At 32.6% G+C, this 23,125-nt stretch overlaps 1 protein-coding gene across 1 annotated transcript; it reads left to right on the forward strand.

The window, feature by feature from the left end:
- Positions 1 to 28: 28 nt before the first annotated feature.
- On the forward strand, positions 29 to 21,947 carry LOC129232142 (sorting nexin-10-like). The gene is made up of 7 exons (XM_054866382.1): positions 29 to 142; positions 386 to 428; positions 3,609 to 3,683; positions 8,638 to 8,738; positions 13,632 to 13,730; positions 16,276 to 16,422; positions 21,678 to 21,947. Exons 1-7 carry the CDS (start codon positions 135 to 137, stop codon positions 21,913 to 21,915), a joined length of 711 nt encoding a protein of 236 aa, XP_054722357.1. The 5' UTR covers positions 29 to 134; the 3' UTR covers positions 21,916 to 21,947.
- Positions 21,948 to 23,125: the final 1,178 nt, after the last annotated feature.

Here is a 23,125-nt window from a genome sequence, read left to right on the forward strand (position 1 = left end):
AATGTAAATGGCAACTAGAAAGAGTCAACTGTTTACTTCCGCTCCTTTCCGTCATAGCAACATGAAAGAGAAACCACGAGAAAGTATTTCTTAATTTGTTGGGTGTAGGCTATTGGCTTTTATTACATTACAATATGATGTCGTAAGATATTTTTAGCTTTTATTTGCTTTATTGATAAAAAAAGGAAAGTGAGAGCTATATAAGTGACAGCTGTTGTCTTTAAAGTTTAATTCTTCATCTGATTGTATTGCGTAACCTACATAACGTTGTAAATTATTTAGATTTTCATGCGGATTATTTGACTTCTTTTCTGATCAATCTATATTTTTGACGCGTTTTCTCAACCATGTTTCTTTTTTAAGTATCATTTCTTAATTCTTTTAGGATGGAATCTGACATTACGGATGGAATCTGCGACCATCAAGAGGTAAGGTGTCTAGGTGTCTTTTTAATTTTGCAAAAACTTACGCTTTCAGATTTTTTGGATGTAATTCAAAACTCAGAAACATTTCATTTTTTTATGAGATTAAAATGCGTTACGTTCGGATAAAACTTTTTTTTTTCCATCATCGGGAAATCTGTCAAAATTTCAATAAAAGTCGAACCGATGAACGATGCGAAATCTTATGACCAGTTTCTGCATTTCTCAGTTTCTTTAAGAATAAAGACCGTCAGAAACTTGGAAAAGCGTTTCTTAGGCGCTTAGAATACAAATACAAAAGTGAGAATTATCTACAAAACAGCAATCCTTTGAATCAACAAAGCTCCTTAAAAATTCCTCAAAGTGTTGTAAATCATAATCTAAGTGACTTTAAATTAAAAAAAATTGGTATTAGTCTGGTAACTAAGAAATAAGTTAATTTTAAAAAAAAAGAATAATAAGTTCATTTCTGGGGGGGGGGGGGGGGCATACCAATCTTTATATTGTCATCCAAAACTGGTTTTTGTACAAGTGTCAAAAATGTTACTGGTGTGAAACTTAAAATTCTCAAATTGGTTCTGAAAAAAACATAGGTACTAACAGGTGAATTTCTGATGCAAAGTAATTTTTCAGCATACTTTAAATTCAAACGAACTAATTGCATGAAAAAGTAATGCTCCAGAAACTCGCTTTTTAGCTGGCTTCATTTAATGTTAGAAGTTCAAACAACTATGACAGCATTTTTTAAAATTATTATTATGATTGTGTCTAAATTGAAATGACATAAAGAATTGAACAGCTTTTTTGGGTTGGGGGGGGGGGGGTATTGAGGTTTTATGTTTTATGAAAATAAGAAAGTTTTTTTTCCTCTCACCCTCTCTGAAATTTATTTAAATTTATTAAACCTAAAAAAACATTTAATCACAAGGATTTGCTGTCACATTTGAATTTTGATAGTAAGCGTTTCCAAAGAAAGAATAAAGAAACAAATCGGGTTTGTTTGGAATTTATTATTTTAAAATTTCCTTTTTTATTCTTACTTTTTTCTGTTGATGTAGATACATTATATAGTTCATCAAACAAAGAAAAAGACTTAATAAATTAATCAAGGGCGTCCATATGCAAAATTTTAAGGGGGGGGGGGCTCAAAATTTTTCCCTATGGTTTAACAGAATATTTTCCCCATGGAAACCAATTTCAGTACAGATTAGAGACATTAAAATTTGATATTTTTAATAACTTATTCATTAATGGGTGGAAAAGAAATTTTTATACATTTTTGCAATGAAAAAAGTACTAAAAGCAAGGAAGTTCTCATTTTAAAGGGGGGGGGGGGGCTTGAGCTTCCCCTTGCCCCCCTATATGGGCACAATTGAAATTAATACAATACAAGTAATTAAGTATCAAAATAAAATATAGCAGCAATAAAGTTAATTTTTTTATGGTGAAGTTTTATTTTGAAATCACATTTGATTAGTCCCGATCTTTATGGGTGTGGGTGATTCAGGCTTGTGTCAATTTTATTTTAAAAAAAGTTACGGTATTATTTTATCCTATTCTTATGTATTTACACCTGATTTAATAAGAAAAAGAAAATACCTTTGTGTGGCGAAGTAAAAGGTAATCAACAACTGCTAATTTGTGAGATAAATCGTTGTTGATTATCTGATTTTATGTCAATAATACTGGTCATGCTAGTAAATCAAATATAATTTTTTTGTCTCTGCTTCAAATCATTAACTGAGTTTTTTTGCTTAAATTCAAGTAAAATCATTATAACATAATTCAGAATGTAGGGCAAAGTGAAATAGTTAAAATAACTTTTCGAAATTGAAAAAAACGGAAATTTCTTTTGAAAATTGCAGTACACAAAGAAGAAAATTGCAGTACACAAAGAAAGAACAATGTTTTTCATAAAACTTGCTTTGAAACAAGTTATTTTTCCTTTTTGGCCCAGTAATTTTTCACTTTTTTATAGGGTAAAGTGAAAAATAAAAATTTTTCTTGTGTAACATTTTTTTTTTTTGGTTTAGTAAAATTATATTTGATCAAATGGATGAGTATGAATAGATAATGAAACAAACAACAAATAAATAAATAATAATTAATGAGGAAAAAAATATGCAAATATAATATTGAATGAATAAGAAAATAAGTGAATGAATATTTAAGTGAATTATTTAATGCAGGAACGTAGTTGGGTTAGTAAATTAATAGGTAAGTGATTTCATAAATGATTGAATAAGTAAACAAACTTTTTCGCTTTGCCCAGTCTACTTTGTCCCGCATGCACTTGACTAATTACATTTAAATAAAAATATGCTCACTGGACTATTTTGCATGTGTTAAAATTCTTTACCAGGATAGGTAGTGTTGAAAAGAGAATAAATATTTCACTATTTCACTTCACCCCTACCTAGTAAAAATTCTACTTAACCATTTATAGTATAAAATGTATTCAAATTTTTTTCCAGTTTTTCTCCTGGTAGGTGGTAGGAAGGTATAAAAAATGAAATCGCAACTAAAATCAAAAATGTCAGTTTGTTTGATATGCTGATCCTCACTGTAAAGTCACAATGAAATTTATCTGATGTTATTTTTGTTTGTAAATGTGCAAAAATTGTTTTCGGCACAAAACTAATTAATCATCTATTCAACCATGCAACTTTTCCTTTGTTACTGACTGCCTTTATAAGATCACAAAAACACTTTTTTTTTTGTTGTTATTAGTTTCTGAAATATGTCTTTAGTTTTAGCATTAATTTTAATCCGATAAAACCAATTATAAATCTGTACCTCAGAGCCAGAGTCATATAATCGCTACTTTGTAGGAGAGAGAAAACATTTGCCTGGCGTATGCAAAGGATGGGACTTGCGCTCTTTTAACACTGGCAAATAATCAAAAAGGATTCTTTTTTTAGAGTTACGTTCATGTAGCTTGATGCGGAATAGAATTCTAGAAACAATGCACAAATAAACGGAAAATTGCAATTTTTGGACTTACGCTAGTATTAGTCTAGCTCTGAGGTACAGAAATGTCAGAATATTGTAAAGCTGTCATATCCATTCAGTATTTGATTTTTATGACACAATAATTTTAAAATTGTGCATGTATGTCTGTTTGATTTAATTATTATTCAGACTGCATATTTATTTTCTCCTAAGTTTTAAATTTTAATATTTTAGTTGTTTGAAGATGTGAAAGTGCAGAAGCCAAAATATGAAGCTCAGTTTTATGTTTCTTATGAAATAGTCATTGAGGTAAAATTATCTTTGAGTTATTCCTTTTTGTTGATAAATTGCATGTCTTTGTTATTATTACTATTATTTTTTCTATATATTCATTTTGTTATTGAATTGACTGGAATAAATACAGGCGTTCCCCTCGGTACTTGTATAGATGGTTTCGATATTACACAGCAGCAAATTTGCAATTACCTATTATAACACAGTTTTTATATTATACAGTACAAAACTTGAATTTAATACTTCATTGTTTTGATATAACTCAAAAGTTATGTTTAAAAATAATGGAATTTTGTTTTTGTCTAATACATTCTGTTAATCTTTGATAATAACTCTAATAAGTTTTTATTTTTTTTTTCATGAAACTTTATTTTAATACTAGTGGTACCTGCATGGCTTTGCCCGTAATAAAAAATTAAAAGATCTTTTGGTTCGCCTGTATATTTACAAATAATGTATTGTGAGTTTTCTGGCCAATTGGCTTGTATCCATGTTTCCGTTCCACATTATGATAATTTCGTAATTTACTCTTCCATCTTATATTTTTGTTCTTAAAATTTTAATAGAAAAAGAACCACATCGAATTTTCGAAAAATCGCTTTGAGGTGGACACCCCCATGCTACAAACTGACTTTTTGCCAAATTTGCTAAATTTCACGAAAATCGGCTGAACGGTCTAGGCGCTATGCGCATCATAGAGATCCTGACATACAGAGAGACTTTCAGCTTTATTATTAGTAAAGATAACGCGGTACACATCCCTTGATTTACATTATTTCTAAGTCTTGTGTAACATGGTTTTGGTGTAACACAAAACACGGTTTCGATACAACACGATACATGTTGACATGATTTTTACTATGTACATGATTAATTAGTGTAAAAAATAAGTTTAAAAGTTGTTTTTAAAAAAGTCTTGTATAACACAGTTTCGATACTGCACTTAATAAATTAACCATGTTACACGAGGGATGACTCTATGTTCAAATAGATGAGATGTTAAAACTGTTTGAGGGTTAAAAGACTTATTGACTGATGCATGAAAAATATTTAACCACTTTATTATATTTCTATTGGTTTGAAATTTGGCTACTCCTATGTAACTGCTCTAGTATTTGTTTATTGCATGAAATATGGTATACTTTTCTGTTATAGGGTACATCGCTAGGTTAGGCAATTTTATGTCATTGCCATGTTTGCTCTTCTTTTTCTGATTTTACATTTTAATAGAACATTTAATGTTTATTAATGATTTGATATAATTATATGGTAAATTATTTTGCATTTGGATGCTTGTTTTTTATAAGCTGTATTACTTTAATGGAATTTATCTTGTTATTTAATGGTTTTTCTTTATGTTTAGCAGATTAGTTGAATTTTTAATGGCTTAATTTAGATAATTTGCAGATTGTTTTCCATTTTAATGTAATTTTTAGTACTGTTCAGAGGCTTGTTTTGTTTAGAAGTCTATTTAAAAAACAAAAAAAGGTATGGTATCGCCAAACATGTAGTTCTTTGTAATTTTGACGAAACATGTCAGTAATAGATGAAATGAAAAGTAATCACCAAGATTAAATAGGTACCAAGTGCAGGTGGCCCACACAGGAATTTTGCAAAGAGAGGGTCCAATGTCAATAGCCTCATTCTCATATCATACCCCAATACGCTGTCAAACATATTGATTTGATTTTATTGATTCTTAAAAACTAAAAAATAAACTATTGAATTAATTTACGCATTTAATTTTCTCATAACTAAAAAATGGATTCAGCAAAGAAAATTCCTCGTTGTAGATGTACCATATTTGGTTATGGAAGTATAGTTGTCCCTCACTACTTCATGCTTCAACTTATGCGGCTTCACTACATCACAGTTTTTTCTAGTTTTTTTTTCAAACATAGTAATTAGCCTTTTTTATGCGCTAGTGTAAACTTTTTTCTACAAAAGAATAACAAAGTATATGTCTTTAAAGTAAGGTAAGCTTTTAATTAAGTTCTGAGGAACTAGTTGAGGGAGTGGAGGTATAAAATCGCCGAAGAAAGTGTAGGGAATCGCTATCTCATTTCAGGGTTGGGTTTTTTGCCGGCAAAAAGGTATTTTTGCCAGGCCAGTGGAAAAAACCATGGCAAAAATGGAAAAAAAACGGCAAAAATGGAAAAAACGGCAAAAACCTAATTGCAAATAAAGTAGCATTATAGAAGAATCAAGAAACTAATCAAGAAATAGTGACAATATAATATAAATAATGCACTTTAATATTTTAGTTATGTCTCTCCATGTTACTTCTAATTTATAAGGTGAAAAATAAATAAAAAACAAATGTTGGGATTGCAAAACTTAAGATTTTAAATGTTTCCTAAAACAATTTTTTCAGAATTAGCCAATTCCTTCAATGCTAAAACAAAGAATGTTTACTTAAACTTAGTAAATTAATAATAAAAAAAAAATGAATTCTAATTATATATATTTAATTAATCACTTTTTTTTTGATCCCACTAAGATTTTTAAGTTATTTAATCAATAACAGAATATTTACTTGAATATAGAAAAAAATTAACTTTTCCTCACTAAAGAAATAATGCATTTTTTCTCACTTACTGGGAAAATGGATAGCCAAGAGAAGAATTTAAAAAGAAGAAAAAAAAGGCTGATCAATATGTGCATTCTATATTCACCCTACTTTTTAGTGATACTAGCTCACTCTACAGAAAATGGCAAAGCCTTTTATCAAAATCTCTTCATGCTTTTACTTTTATATAAAAGGAAAAAAAACTGCTCGTAAGTTGTTAACACAAAATCTATTTTTGCCTATACTTTGACAAAAACCTATTTTTGCCGGGCGGTAAAAATCGTGGTTTTATCCATAGTTTTTTCCGCCTCTGGCAAAAACTTGCCAACCCTGTCTCATTTTAACCACTAAGCACTAACTGCAAAGTATAAATCACTGTATTATTACTAGGGGATAAATACATCTGTAAATGGTGTTCAGCAATGTAATAGCTTTTTAAGCTGTATACGTAAATGTAGAGGAAGAACAGGGGCTTCTACAGTCACTAACGTGCAATTGATTCATCATTTCATTTACCATGAAATTTGACTTACCATAAATAATATTAATGTCTAAGAATTGATGGATTAAGTCTTCATTTGGACTACAATCACCAATTTTTATGTGCACATTGTTTTAGCTTTTCACTGGTGTGCAGCTTTTCTTGTATTTTCTTGATACCTTTTATGAGGAATGATTAACTTAGTTTTTTTCTACATAGACATTCATAATGAACTAGGGGGCTATCGCCCCCTGCTCGCTATCGCTCGCCAACCCCCGGAACTGCTTACGCAGTTCCCTGTGGATCGCTTCGCGATCCATGCTCGCTTCGCTCGCTCGCTGTATGCCAATACATTAGCCTAGCTAAAATTTTCCGTAAAAATTAAAGTTGGTAATTGCATTTAGGTCACCATCCATTTAACCAATATGAAAATTACGTTCATAATGTTAATTTGTCTGCTTTAGCCAGATTTTCGACAGTTTAACTTTGCTGTATGTAAGATGACTGCCTTGGCAATGTGCACAACTTTACCATTATAGATACAAAAGTGTCTGTCATTGCTTTGGAGAGATTGCACTTCTACCTGTTGGTCCGCGGAAGGTATTTTATTTCCCTTCTACCACCCATTGGAAAACCAATGAAGGCATTCCCCTATCCGCCACCTGGGGACGCGCCCTCTAGGGGTTACAGGCTCCCCCGAGGGATGTATTTACATTATTTACACTCTTATATATTTACATATTTACACTCTTATATATTCTAATCTGAGAAAACTTCCTCATATACACAATTAAAAATGTCCCGTTTGGGAGCCACAACTGACACTGCTTCAAAAGATCTTGTTCTTGATAATGCCACATAGAGCTGGCCATGACTAAAAACAGGCTCAGAGAGCACCAAACATATTTTCTCAAACGTTTGTCCTTCTTGTTGTTATTCTGAATCCTTGCCAAGTCACGAACAAAAAATGGTTTAACTAAAAACGCGAAAACTCGCCAAGGCTACTTTGCTTGCACAATACTAAAACTACTATAACCCTAAACAAATTTGGCGAAATGCCACATAGAGCTGGCCATGACTAAAAACAGGCTCAGAGAGCACCAAACATATTTTCTCAAACGTTTGTCCTTCTTGTTGTTATTCTGAATCCTTGCCACGTCACGAACAAAAAATGGTTTAACTAAAAACGCGAAAACTCGCCAAGGCTACTTTGCTTGCACAATACTAAAACTACTATAACCCTAAACAAATTTGGCGAAACCTTTCAGCTGAGAATAAAAGGAATAAAGTAAATTCTTTCTCGGTTATTCATTTTGAACTGAACTGTCGTACTGAAGCAGAGAATAGACGACGCTCAAAGCGCCTACGCGTTCAAAACAACATTGCCGATGAACATGATTGTGGAGCAATGTGTGAAGAATGCGAATTTTGTGGTGCTCTTTATTGGCAGAAAGAGCGTAATACTGCAAATAAATATACTAAATGTTGCCATGACGGAAAGGTGCGGTTACCGGCATTGTGTGACGCACCTGATCTGTTGAAGGAACTGCTGACTGAAAATTCCCCAGCCGCTAAAAATTATCGGCAGCGAATCAGAGAATACAACTCTGGAAATGGCTCGTCTTAAATTGGATTCAAGAACGGTTTCCTGCCTTCTTTGAGCTTTTCTTTGCTGATTAAGGTTGAAATGGGCCACAGCCCGACTCAAACTCATCTCAAAAAAAAAAAAAGTTCGTTGAGTATTCTGTGATTCAAGATTTCAAAACAACGTAGAAGTTTGTTTACATGATTTATCGGCGAAGTGTTGCCAACAGAGGTTTAGAAATTCACCCCTTCATTTGCCGGCACGTAAGAGAATTATATATACAGATACTTTTGAAATTCATATTAAATATGTATCCCCTCTTCTTTTTTTGCAGACAGAGAGCCTTTGTTTCAGTCTCAAAAGGAGTTCAGTGCGTCGTCGGTATTCCGAATTCTTGGCGTTGCAGAAAATACTCATAAAGGAATTTCCTGCCTTGTAAGATCATTTAGTAGATTGAAAATTGCTATCTTTCAACCTATTTAGTTTTTATTTGTACATACATGTGTTTATGAGTATGTTTGTACGCACATATATACATGCAGTATAACTTTGATTTAATAATATCCTATTTAACGATTTACTCAATTTAATGATACATTTCACTGGTCCAGATTTGACTGTATTGAATATCTATGCTCCTCAATTTTATGATATCTTTGATTTAACAATATCCTATTTAATGATTTACTCAATTTAATGATACATTTCACTGGTCCAGATTTGACTGTATTTAATTCTATGCTCCTCAATTTTATGATATCTTTGATTTAACGATAACTTTTTTCAGTCTCTTGACAATCGTAAAATGGGGGTTTTACTAATAACAACTACAATAATATTCTCAGAAGGAAGGTTTTCTTGTCCTGCAATAATAACAAAATGTTTATTTTCTGTAATGTTAGTATCAGTCTAAATAACTGAGCATTTATTTAAATTTCAATGTGATAAGGTGGTGAGAGGGTACTAAAGATAAGCTGCAGAAGGGTTTCGAATAATGCTAAAGAGAGGGTTTAGAAACATTAATGCTGGTTTATTTACATTATATAAACATTTGTATGCATGATCTAATAATATAATGGTATAAGTACATAATATTGTATAATGGCCATTTTTAAGAAATATTAATTAAAAAACCTTGCTGATCAGCAAATAGATTGAAGTGATGTGTAACATGATGTGTAATCAAAATTTCAATTTACAATTTCTAGGATAAAGTATTAATGCAAAAGTGATGGAACATTACAGAAAAAAAAAACATACCACCTTTTTATGCTCAAAAGCACTTCGATCGGCAAATCACAATTTTGAAGACACCAACATCATTATTTATAAAAATCATAAATCGCCCCGCACATAATTTATTAATTATTTGGTGATACTTGTTGCTTGCGTTTTATCACTAGATTATGAACCACTTTTAAGATGCATCAGGATTTCACATCTTGGTAATCATGCTCATCAGATGCACAAGGGTTTACCAAGAACTGTAGATCCCCTTATTCTCAGTTCGGCGTCCACATCTCTAGGACATCTGCATTCGTAGATTGAAGAAATTTACCTTCCTACTTGTTTTAGCAGAAAGCTCAAGACACAAAAAAAAAAAAAAAAATCGAAGATCACATCAGCAGGTGATTCAGCTAGCAGAAAAACTTGAAAGAGTCACCAATTTGTGTGCATGACCCCCGAACACTAAGAAGTGCCGGGGAGTCGAGGAAAACCTTGCGAACTACATTCTTGCAAATTCCACAAACTCTTTTTGAATGACAAATCAAGCCATGCCGGAATGTGTAGGTTAACAGTAAGGTTGCAGTTATAAGTGGTCGAAACCGTTAGAGGTAGAAAAAGCGATCTTTGGGATAAAGGTACCTCTTGCATGGAGGGTGAAACGCAGTAGAAGGCAGGTGTGGTAAATCATGATTGTCACAAATGATGTTGCTATTTCTCGTGTAACACTTCACAATATTTTATTATTGTTATTAATGTAATGTCCTGATGATACCAATCTGCCACGCTGGTGTTGAGGACAGAGGCCACTGAAGTTACATAAGATCCTGGTGAAAACATTAGTTTTGCCCTCTGCCCCTAGGTTACAATCTCTTTGAATTTGACCTATTAACTTTGTGTTTCATTAAATTATTATGGGTCTAGAGATTGTTTATTTTTTATTTGGATTATGTAGTAAGCACTAAAAAACCACATAGTTATAACATTGTTTACAGAAATAATTTTCTTAAAAGTTTGTTTGTAATGTGAGTAGCGGAGTAACACAGTCTATTTTGTGTACAAAATACCTTATGTTATTGGCAGAGTTACGTGTTAATATGAATTAATAATATATTTGCTATGTAACACATGCTTTCTAATCTGGCCAGATAAAAGAGAACAAAAGCATAAATTGTTTTGTAAATAAATGGCAGGGTTGATCAAAAAAAAACGTTTTTTTTTTTTTTTTTTTTGAAAAAAAAACCAAGAAACTTTTTTTTTTGGTTTTTTAACCAGGTTTTTTGGTTCAAACTGGGTTTATTTGGTTTAAACACTATTTTATTTGCAAGAAAAGCAATTTTAATTTAGGAAAATCATGAAGATTTTATCAATCAATTGTTGAGGAAAATTTGTACCTGTTTTTTTTGTAATTATTTAAATAATTAAGAGTGAAATCTTGTAATTTCATTTCTTCACATGTAGAGATTTCTATGAGAGAATATTGTTTGAAAACCTTTAACTACGATTAAAAAAAAAAAAAACCCTAAATGGACCTTGAAATAAATAATCAAGAAAGTAATTTACTGTGATAGTTCAGACATTATTAATTACAAATAACCTAGAATAAATTCTTGTAAATTAATTTCCTCCTAATCATAGCTAACAGTAAATAAAAAAGTAAAATTGAAATCATGCATTCTTAAACATGGAAAGTATTTTCCAGTATCTGCAAATGAACCACAAGTCTGATGTACATTACAAAACTTCAAAAATCAAAAGTTCAATGTATAGTTTGTTTAAAGATTTTAAGGAAAAAGTTTCAAATCATGTAATTTATTTACCTAATGTATTAGTGACAAGAATTATTGAAACAGGACAAGTAGGTTTTAAGAAAACCATTATGTTTTCCATTGTAGATATTATTTCTCCTGGTTTAATGCATTTAGGAGTAGTTTTTTTGTGAAAGAAAAAAAAAAATTAAAAGCCTCAGAATGAAAATACTCTTTTTAACATATTTTAATAAACAAGACTGCCATAAAACTTAATGTTTATTGATTCTTCCACCATTCATCCATGAGAGTTCTTTTATTATATTGGGATAAAACAAGTTCTTTGAAAGGTGAAAATTCGGCATTAAATTTTCTTTTTCAATAAGAGCACTGAGTTACATGAATAGTTTCTGTTTTCATAATTTTATATATTTTCTTTTCTTGCTCTGATTGCATCGTCTACCGGGGATGTGAAAAATGTGCAGGTAAAAGCAGTTTTATGCCTACTCTAAGTGTTCTTGGACTTCTTTAGTTATTTTTTCTCTCTTGTCATTTAAATATTCTAGCCTTAAAATGTATATACACCATGCATCACTTCAATGGTACTTATGTAATCAAGCAAATTGGGTAGTAAATGAAGTTTTGGTTGAAATATGCTTTTCGGACTATTTTGAAATGCAAAAACTGAAAAATAATTATAATTGAATGACTAAAAAATGAGCTACTTGGATTTTGTCTCCGTGTAATTTTAGAGAAACTTAGTTGATCTGCTTTGTATACTTATGTACCTAATAGAAATGCTGCATTGATTTAAAAAAAAGTAAAACTGTTTACCTTAAAAAAATTCAGTTCCTAAATTTATTAAGTACAAAATTTATTTATAAAGCTTTGGTAGTTGCTTTGCATCAGTTAGATTTTACTCTTTGCAATAATATGTAAAATTATGAAGACATTTGGGTGAAAATGAGGTAGTTTTTCAAAAAAAAAAAAAAAATTTTTTTTTTACAAAAACCACTTGGTTTAAACCACCAGTAGTTAACTACAACTATTTCTTTTAATGTAATGATCTCAAACTGCTTTCGAAATGTAGTCAAACTGAACTACTTTTAGAAGACCCAAATTTTGCTGAAGAAGTCATTTTACTCTTGGTCAAAATTTTAAAAAGTTGAATATTGAAAGAAAAAATTATCTTTTAAAGCAGGGTTTAAAATAGTGAATAGGTTTATTTAAGCATGAGAAGTAATTACAAAACATCAAGTCATGTTTTTGTAGCTCAGAAATGTCGGAAAAACCTTATTGCTGTATTCATATCGGGGGCTTAGGATCACACAAAATGTAACTACACCCACATTCAGTTAGAGTTATGTTTATGTGACTCTAAGCCCCACATATGTATCCTGCATAAACTTTTATTTCAAACTAGCAGTACCTGCACAGTGATGCCTGTGCTACGAATTTAAAAAAGTCTGTTGAATAAAAAAATCCATGCCCCCCCCCTCCCCTTCTGATAGTAAATCTTCATTTTTCTTCAACTAAAATACTTAGACACTTTTTCAAAAAACCTATTAAAGTCTCTTTGGAATTTAAAACTATTCGCTAAAACACATAAAAGGATTTAATAGTAGCTTTCTGCAACTGTATAGTTCATCGCTTAACGCACAAAAAAAACCATGTTACCGTAACCCTGCTTTTTAGCAAGTGAAGCGTTTTTGTTTTGTTTTTCTGCAATTTATAATGTTTCACCAAATAAACAATACTATAATAAAAAAGTTATGAAAAAACAATCACAATTGAATAATACGACAAATCAAATTATTTGCTTAGAATAAGTAGCTATCATCAACTATAAGAAAAAAAAAATGTTGAAGAAATAAGGAAAACAAAACCCAATAGAAAAATCCTACTAAATCAAATTATACACCTGAATATCGGAGGGGTGGGGGGAGAAAATGCATTCAAAAATCAGTTCGCTGACCACATCAGTCCCACAATAGCGTAGCCGACCACGCTTCAGAGCCGCATGGTTCCTCACGGCAATCGACACTTTCGGCTAGCGCCCTCTTGATGAGTTAACTTACCCGGCCATCCATTAGGAATTCATAGAACTAAACAATTAATTAAACATTTAATTTGCAATTACATATGTTTCGATCAAGCTGATTTAAAAAAAAAAGCCTTCCTCAATAAATGGACTATTCATCACAAAAATAATTTTTCAATTCAAACCAGTAGTTCCTGAGAGTAGCATGTTCAAACAAGCAAACTCTTCAGCTTTATATTATTAGTATAGATGTTTAAGGTATTTTTAAAGCCTCATGCTTTAAATTGCTCTTGACCAAAAAATTTTTTCTTGCAGAAAATGTCCACCAATGCCTTCAAAGTTTCCTTTCAAAAATCATCTTGATCCAAATTTTGTTGAAAAAAGAAGAGAGGATCTTGAAGTATTCCTTAAAAAGTTAGTTTTTTTTGTCCTTTGAGTTGACTTTAAAAACTCATAACTATTCTATTGACTATAAATATTTAAACCTTGTTTACATTTTTTTTAGAGCTGTTTCTATCAATTTTAGCAAATGAAAAAAAAAAAAAAAAGAATTGAAAATAGTTTAGTTTCTCTCTTTATAACTCAGGTTTTGAATTAAAATTAAAAGGGGGTGAGAGGAAGAAATTTGTTGATCTTGCTTTGCTTTTTGCCTACTGACTGACCTAAGACATCAATTAATTACAACTATTATTGCTTCCTTTTATAGAGAACATGTAGTTTTGTATCCACAAAACATTTCCCAGTGACATTTCATTGGACATTCAGTTTAACAATCCGTGAATCAATTTTTGCTGACTTGTTATGATCTCTGTATGTACACTGGCCTCAAAAGTTAAGGAATAACATATTTTTCGAAGCTCGCCATTAAAAAATGGCAGTAAAAGTAAAATGCATAGTTTGCATGAATGATACTAACGAACTTTAAAACCATTTATAAAAAAACGATAGTTGCTACTTTGATTTTATAGAAAAAACCATATCTTTATGAGTGAGAAAAAAAAATGCAAATATCCAGCTTTCATACTTTTGTCTGTAAGTTGTGTTAATTTTCAACTGTTCTTAGCAATTTCGGTGACAATAGTCAATACAGTTTAGAAAATGTCTCAGGGACGTGGTTTGCCCGATTCGTTAAGGTGGCGGGCAGTTGGATGGATGAAAACGGGATTGTCTCAGGCTGGTACTGCTAGATGCCTCAATGTGTCTCATAGTGTTGTTAAGCAACTTTGGGATCAATACCAATCAGAAGATTCTGTGTCCAGAAGGCCTGTTCCAGGTCGAACACGAACTACAACACCTGTAGAAGATCGTTTTCTAGTTCTTTCGGCCCGAAGGAAAAGAACCACTATTGTGCCGCAGCTCATTGCAGACCACTTTCTAGCATCAGGAAGAAGAATCTGTGCTACTACGGTGCGAAATCGTCTTCACAATGCAGGTCTCTATACAAGATGACCAGTTGTGTGTATTCATTAGCCAGGGCTAAAGCAGAAATACATGAAATACACCGCCAGCTTTAGCCCTTGCTAATGGGCGGTACTGAATATACCTTGCCTCGCTTTCAATCTTCGAGTTGAACCGAACCATTGCTTCGGTCACTCATTTGGTCTGCTAATTCTATATTAGCTACCAGTTTGTTTGGCACTCTTGACTTCCTTAAGAGGTTTTCCATCTCCAGCTCAGTCACTTTCCTATGCCAGGCTGATGAGTGCTAATAAGCACGAAACTGCAGTCCTCGGCTGGAAATGACTGATCTGGCGGTGTATTTTATGCAGTTGTGTGTGTTCCGCTCAACGAACCACAGCGGAGGGTCCGCTTATGCTGGGCAAGAGAACATGTTTCCTGAACACAGCAGCAATGGACTTCTGTGCTGTTCATGGGCGAATCCAGATTTACATTGGAGAGTGATTCAGGGTGCCCACTAATCTGGAGGGAACAGGACACTAGATGCCATCAATCCAAAAGCGCAGTTATAGAGATGGTGGAATCATGGTTTGGGCAGGGATCTCACTCGGTGGTCACACTACCCTTCATGTGTCCCATGTAGGAGCTCTGACTGGTTTGAAGTATCGGGATGAGATCCTTGATCTATATGTTCGCCCATATGCTGGTGCTATTGATAATGACTTCATTCTGGAGGACGATAATGACGACCTCACCGAGCTCGGATTGTTGAGGCGTACCTTAATGATCACGGTTTGGAATGAATGGAATGGCCAGTTTGATCTCCAGACCTGAATCCGAGAGAACATCTTTGGGACTATATTTGCAGACAGGTTGCTGCTTTAAAGCCTCCTCCAAGGTCCTTACATGAGCTGGAAAGAGGCTTACTCTGTGTCTGGTCTTCCCTTCCTGTTCCGGCCTCCAACAACTTAATAAACATCATGGAAAATCGATGTCGCTAATGCATTAAAGTTAGGGGAGGGGGGACACATTCCTTATTAGAACCCAGTTTTGTACTGGTTCTATAACGTTTTACTACATAACACAATGATGTTCTGTTTTCTTCAAGAATGGAACTACTTGTGAACAAATCTAATTTTTAAAGCAATGCTTTAAAAAAGTTGAGCTTATAAAATCTACAAAAAAATGCCACACAGAAAATTTGTAAAACAACCTAATTAAGCATGTGTTTGAAACCTATAAGGATAAATGTAATGGAAGTATGACATATCCAAATTTTCTCAATGTATAAAACATAAATGCAGTGTTGTTGATAATTTTGAAGTAAAAAATGTAGTATAACAATTTGATACTTTCAGTGTAGGTTATTCAGTCTAATAAATTTGGTTCTAAAAAAATTTCAGAACTCTAAATGTATGGATTTTTATCATTCCATATTTTACCTTACAATAGAACCTTTTGCAGTAAAACCCATTACAAAGAATTAGTGTAATGTGAAATTATTTAAAATAAATATATTGCTTAGTGTTTATTAACTAGTTTCTAATTTTTCAATTTTTAGATTGCTGGCGAAGAAAGTTTATCTGTCAAGCAAAGCTCTACATTTATTTTTGCAGACAAATGTGACAATAAGTGAAATAAAAGAAATTATTACTGGGAAAAAAGTGCGTGAAATTGTCAAGGATGTTGATGATATTCAAAGCAACAGGTAATTATGTACCGGAAACTTCAAATTTCTCTTATTTTGAAAGATTAGAAAAGAGCCTCGAAAAATAAAAATATAGAAGTTTTAAAAGTACTATGTATCAGCAAAAACATTATTGTTTGTTCTATGAGAGCTTATTATAGTCAAAGTAAATATAAACATTTGCTGCTTAATTGCCAACATTTGCCTTAATAAAGATTCCCACTTTGGCAATTCCACAAAAAATGGCCCTGGCATGCTAAAATATTTTTTTTTTTCAGATTAAGGGAGAAAAAATCTTATTTTTAGAATGAAAAAATGTCTAATTTTTAAATTTAACATCAATTTTGAGATGAAAACATATTTTTTTTCGTCAGATTTTGGCTATGTTTACCAGCACACAGACAAGCAACAAAATAAACATATCGTTAAATTCAAAAGTCATATTTTTCTAAATCACAAAATTCTTTTTGTAAAAACTAAAATAAACATGTCTTACTATGATTGTTAATCAAAAATTTATAATAAAAACTTTTAATAAATTATCAACCCTAGAAAATATTTAGACCACTTTTTTCATTCATGCACATAACTCATGAGTAGTGAGATTTTCCCTCCAAGTTAAATTAGAGGAATAAAAAGAAAAATATTTCATTTTATAACTTAACTTGATTTGTGAATCATATATAACTTTTCTTTTATCTTTATACTTCTGGTAGAAAATATTTAATAGGGCTTTATACAAAATGTCACACACACATTTGCATGGATTTCTTTACATGTTGGGTCTTTACTTTGAGTGTAAGGGAGAGGCTGTCTTAAATAATTTATCTGAAAATATTATATGTTTGTTTATAAAACCATGCCTCTGTGAAAAAATCAAATGATGTTTGATGTAGTAGTATATATTTAAAGAAGGTTATATTTGAATAAAAAAGAATACTTAAGGAAGAATTATTTCCATACCTAAAGAAAAAATTAAATATTTTTTATCTACGTACTAACATGGCAGAGAGGTTGATGATGATAGGATAGAAGAGAAAGCAAAATCTTTGAATTGGCAGCAAAGTACGAGTAAATTGAGAAGCATAAAATTCAGTCATCAACTAACTTCTTTAATATGATAAATGATCCTACACCTTCAACAAAAGTACCTTTATTTAATTAAGTTGTTATTGACTCAGAATTACTGAATCTTTGGAAAAACATAAACGAAATTCCATGTATCCAAAGAATGAATGTTGTGTCGGCTATGAATTGCAAAATTATGGCATGCAGGCATGGGCGCCCATATACAAAATTTTAAGGGGGGGGGGGTCTCATATTTTCCCTGTTGTTTAGCAGGATATTTTCCCAATGGAAACCGATTTCAGTACAGATTAGTTATTAAGAGTTGACATTTTTAATACCTTATTCATTAATGGCTGGAGAAGAAATGAAGCAGTGAGAAACAAAGTGATGCAGGTAGACATTTTCACGTTTTGAGTAAAACACGTTTAAAGATTAGCTCCTAGGTAGGCTTTCATTGAATTTTTTTTCTAAATCATGCTGTATAGCAGCACCTACCAGGGCTACTAGTACCATCTCTTGGCCTAAGACAGAGGAGAGGTTCACCTACCATGTGTACTGGTTATCTCCAAATTTTTAATTTTGACACTTGCATCCCTTTGCTTCTCACTGCCTCAAATGTTTTTACATTTTTGCAAAGAAAAAAGTATGCAGAGCAAGGAAGCTCTAGTTTCTAAGGGGGGAGGAGCTTGAGCCCCCCATTGCCCCCCTATTTGTTCACTTGTGCATGCAAGTGCAGATGTTCTGCATCAGTTTTGACAGCAACTTTTCATGATTGATCAATTGAAACAAAGGTTATTATTGAACTACAAGAAGATCAGTGGTGTTTAGTTATGCGGATCCTATACACTTAACTTCAAGGACCAGAAATAGAAATTTCAGTGATGGTCCTTTCAGGGAAATACTGGAATGGCCAGATGTTTTGTTTTAGGGACCAAGTATTAAAAAAATTAAAGCCACCGATTGCAGTTCACACAGAGATTACACCCCCCCCCCCCATCTCCAGATGATGGCCTACACCTCTCTAATGTTACAGAGCAGCCCTTTGCCTCAAATGAGATCAAAAACCCTACAAATTGAATCCCCCTAAAAAATTCAACAGTGCACAGTCTGCACTACAACTCCCCTTCCCCTTCAGCACTCCTAGTTAATAATTCTTGAGTTTTAGTTAATGTGTATAAAAAAAAGTGACTTTTCAAATAAACATATTCCACACAGTCACACACATAACAGAATGTATTAATTTTTTACTGGCATCATATAAGCTTCAGGGAAAAAAATATTGTTTGGAATATTTACTTGATATATTGAGACTGCTAGTGCCTCAGATGTTGATAATCTCGATTAAATGAAATTTTGTTTAAAAGTTTGTTGAGATCGCCAATTTTAAAAATTTATTAATTAAAGTACAGTAGAACATTTTTAACAGATTAAAATGAACCTTTAAAAAGTAATGTTTTACAGTTGAGAAACTAAAAGAGTAAAATAACTTGTAGTATGTTTTAAAACGTCAATTGAATTTTTAAACAATGTCAAGTTAAATATTGGACAATGCATTAAAAAAAGCAAAAATTTGTAGAATTTTTTTTACTTTCAAAATAAAAGTTTATTATTTTATTAAATTTCCTTTTTTTTTTAAAGGAAATAAAACAGAAGTAAAACACCTTATCATATAAGCTTCAGGGCCTTCTTTTCCAGGGCCTACTTATTTCCAAAAAAAAAAAAAAAATAGATTTCATTATTTGCTTGTTTAACAGAAACCCTGATTGATCGAAGCTCAGTTAATCAAATTTCTACTGTATGTAGATAAATGTTAAAAAAGCATGGTTCATTTTGTTGTCAAAACTGCTCATTAAATCATAAAATAAAATGAGAAGTCGTCGATATTTTCTGTTGTCATACTAAAAAAAAAGAGATACTTGAATATTCTAATAACTTCATCTAATATATATATATATATTTTGTTATTTGCAAAGAAACAGCGTCAGAAAGTCACATATGTAACTGTAGATTTTGGCCCTCTCTAAATCGATGCTTCTGTCAACGTAATGAGACTAGTTTATGTATTACTAACTGCATTGCTGGGCATTGCACGGTCTACCTTGAAAGTGAAAGCTGTTTTAAGTGACCCATGTTAAGTAAAATATGGAGAATGCTATCTTTCATGATTCTAATTCGCTTGTCTAAAATCACCTTTGAAAAAACGTATAAATTAGCTGTTGAGAGGAAGTAACTGAACTTTCACTCCCTCGGGAGTTTATTATAAGCTTTAAAGCATTAGTTAAATAGGAGTTAAATTCAGGCCAGTAAAATCAGGGTTCGTACGGGTCATGGAAATCCTGGAAAGTCATTGAAAATTAATATTTTCATTATAAGTCATGGAAATTTAATTTAAGTCATGGAAAAATGTCTTGGGCAGTAATAAAGAGAATTAAAATTTTGTGTGATTCAATCGTATTGCATATAAAAGCTATTAATACTCGAAAATTGAATGATCTCAGAAACGAATCTGAGTTTAGGAATCCTATTGCATCCGCTTCTGTAGCACTCGCCCGCCTTTTTTTGTAATGTGATTTTACTGCTGAAATATCCCTAATTTTTAATTCACCATTATTTTTAGAACTTATATGTTATATTCTGTAGTAGTGGACTTAGCATGTTCTTGGTTTTACCACACCCACTCAAAAAGTGTGATTTAATTGCATCCGAGTTTATTTCAACCACTTGTAACTGTCGTTTATCTTAATTTGTTGAAAGCTTTAGAAAATGAAGACTTTAGTCAGGCGATAGAACATACAAATAGGGGAATTCCAATAGTCAAACAGTGGTGCCCAACGTGCAGCTCGCAAAATTGATCCATGTGACCAGCTGCAATATCTGGTTTAGAAAAAATGAATTTGCTGATAAACATGACTTAACTTCAATGAATGAAAATACTGTCAAGTTGCATGGATGATTAGAAGCATTGTTGACACCAAATGGCAATATATTTTTTTGAAATAAATTTACGATCGGAAACTTAGTAAAAACTCATTCCACTTTAGCCCCATTCATTACTATTTTGCTCTATTTATTAAATAATTATTAAACATTTAAACATCAGTGTATTGCATTCACTATATTTTTACTTAACTGAAGTTTATATGATAAAGACAAATAATAATAGTTTATTAGTTTCTGCAGTGTGCACTGATATTTTTTTAGTCAAGTAAGTGCTTTGATGAGGTAGTGGCATTCATGTAAAAGTTTTGCTAATGCCCACTTCCGAAAATTGGCAGGTTTGACATTAAATAGTACCATTCTCTTAACAACAAGGTCATGAAAATTTTTATGAAGTCATGAGAAAGTCTTGGAAAAGTCATGGAATTTTTTCATCCAAATTGAGTATGAACCCTGTAAAATGTTAACTATATGGTATGAGATTATTATATCCTAGGGTGTTGTCTTGTAATTGGAATGTTCGTTTCCGTTTTTCATTTGCTATTTAGTTGTACTAGATGGAATGGTGTTTCACATTCATTCATTTTGATTCCATTTCAGGTATGTCCTGTGGCTTTTGAAAAAAAAAACATTTTAACTGTCACCTATGAAGTCGGACCCCAACTAAGACTCTTAAGGATACTGCGCGAAATTTATTTGGTGCCCCTCCCCCCAACTTATACTGTATATTAATAAAATATTTTGATGCTTATGTATTTTTTGCAGCAACGCTAAATGTCTTACATTGTATTATAAACTACATAAACACTATAATGTTGCCGAACTTTTGCCTGGTGGCAATAGGACATAAATATCAAATACCTCTAATATAACATTCAAAATGCAATATAATATAATATTTAATCTGGAGTAGCTTTAGGAGAGGTTATAATTTTAAATATGTAGGTTTTTTTTTTCAGACTTATTTATTTTTTATTTCTTGCTTTGGTGCGTATGAATTTGCTCCATTTTTAAAAGCTTTAGCTACAGATTTGGTGCCCCCCCCCAAATATTGGTGCCCTGGGCCCATGCCTTAATCTGGCCCTGTATGAAGTAATATAAGAATAAATTGAAATAGAAAATTGTTACATAAAAAAGAGTTAAAATGTAATAGCATTTTTAGCACAGGTATAATTGATATCATTTAATTTTTGAAATATTACCAACATATACATGTGTGTATTTGATTTTTCTCTTTTTAAAAAAATAATTGTCTTCAAACTTTTCTTTAGGACGATAACTGACCGACTCAGAGATATGGCAAGTACATCAAGTGTTTCTTCCTTTGATGACAATGCTGAAGGTGCTGGAGTTGATGGGAAAACTGTACAAAGAGACACAGAAGCTGCAAATGAGAATTGTGATCAAATATCTGTTGACTTTTCTAATAGTTGTAATGTGGATTCACCTAGAACTAAACGAGTAAGCTTTTGTGAACAAGTGACTGTGGCTCAGATCCATGTTGAATGAAGAAAAATTCTGAAATAGTTAAAAATGCATATATTTTTTAAAAAAAGTATTGTAAAATATGAAATATTTTTGAAGCTTTCTATTTTATTCTGTGGAAGTCAGAGACATTTGATTGGATTCCCGGATTGACTGCCGTGCGAGAAGGTTGTAAAATACTTCTCTCGCACGAAGAAGGAATTGCTTTGCTCGCAGCCGCGCTGCGTTGGATTTTATCGCTCACTACGGCCAACGGTTAACCGTTAGCCTCCCTCCGCCTCACCGCTTTGACGCTCTGCTGACCCTTCCCCCCTCCCGTCGATGGCCTCGGCAAGCGACGGACAGCAAAGGAGTGACTCACCCACCTCGGGGGACTCCAAATTCTTTAGGAAACCTGAAGCTGACACTGATCTGACCAGCGAAGGCACTCCAATGGAGGACACCTCGCAGGATTGGGTGAGTAAGGTCACTTCTTTTGCCCATGCTGTAGACGAGGCCAAACTTAACTTTGCCCTGAAACCCCTTGCAGGAAAACTTAGAAAATGCAACAATCTCACTGAAGTACAAAACTATAGAAATTACATTGAAAAGTTTTTCCGATTAATCCAAAGTAACAAAATTGAGCTCGGTAAAAGGGAACAAAAAGTCGCAAACTATGCTGAAGAAGCCCTTGAAGTTGCCAAAGATAGGGAAGCCTTCCTCATCCGGCATTCATACGCCGAATTTAAAACCCAGAATGAAAATCTCCTAAAAGAAAAGGAAGAGTTAACCTCCCAACTTAATCTTGCCCTCTCCTCAATTAACTCCCTCAAAGAGGAGATGATGTCCTTAAAAACTCAATATACTGCTAATCCCAATATTTCCAACGACAGAAAACGTACCATAAGAAGTGACGATGAGTCGGATGATGATCTAAGCCACAATAATATCCCTAAAAGAATGGCAAAAATCCACCTCTCAGATAATCAAAACATTACTAACAACTCAATCGAGCTTAGAAACCGATTCAATCCCCTAAATGATAATATGGACCAGGATATCGAACCTGACGATTTTCCCGCACTTGCTACTAAGACCAATGACAGCATTCCAAAGCCCCAAAACCCCACCCCCACACAGCACCGCCCCCCTACCACCCCCCACAATGCTCAAGCTCCTGACACCCACCAAATCAACACAGACCTAAAACAGCAGAAAGAACGTAAACAAAGGATCCCCAATATTACCATAGTTA

Source organism: Uloborus diversus, unplaced genomic scaffold (assembly GCF_026930045.1).
Source record: "Uloborus diversus isolate 005 unplaced genomic scaffold, Udiv.v.3.1 scaffold_11, whole genome shotgun sequence".
Classification (NCBI taxonomy): domain Eukaryota; kingdom Metazoa; phylum Arthropoda; class Arachnida; order Araneae; family Uloboridae; genus Uloborus; species Uloborus diversus.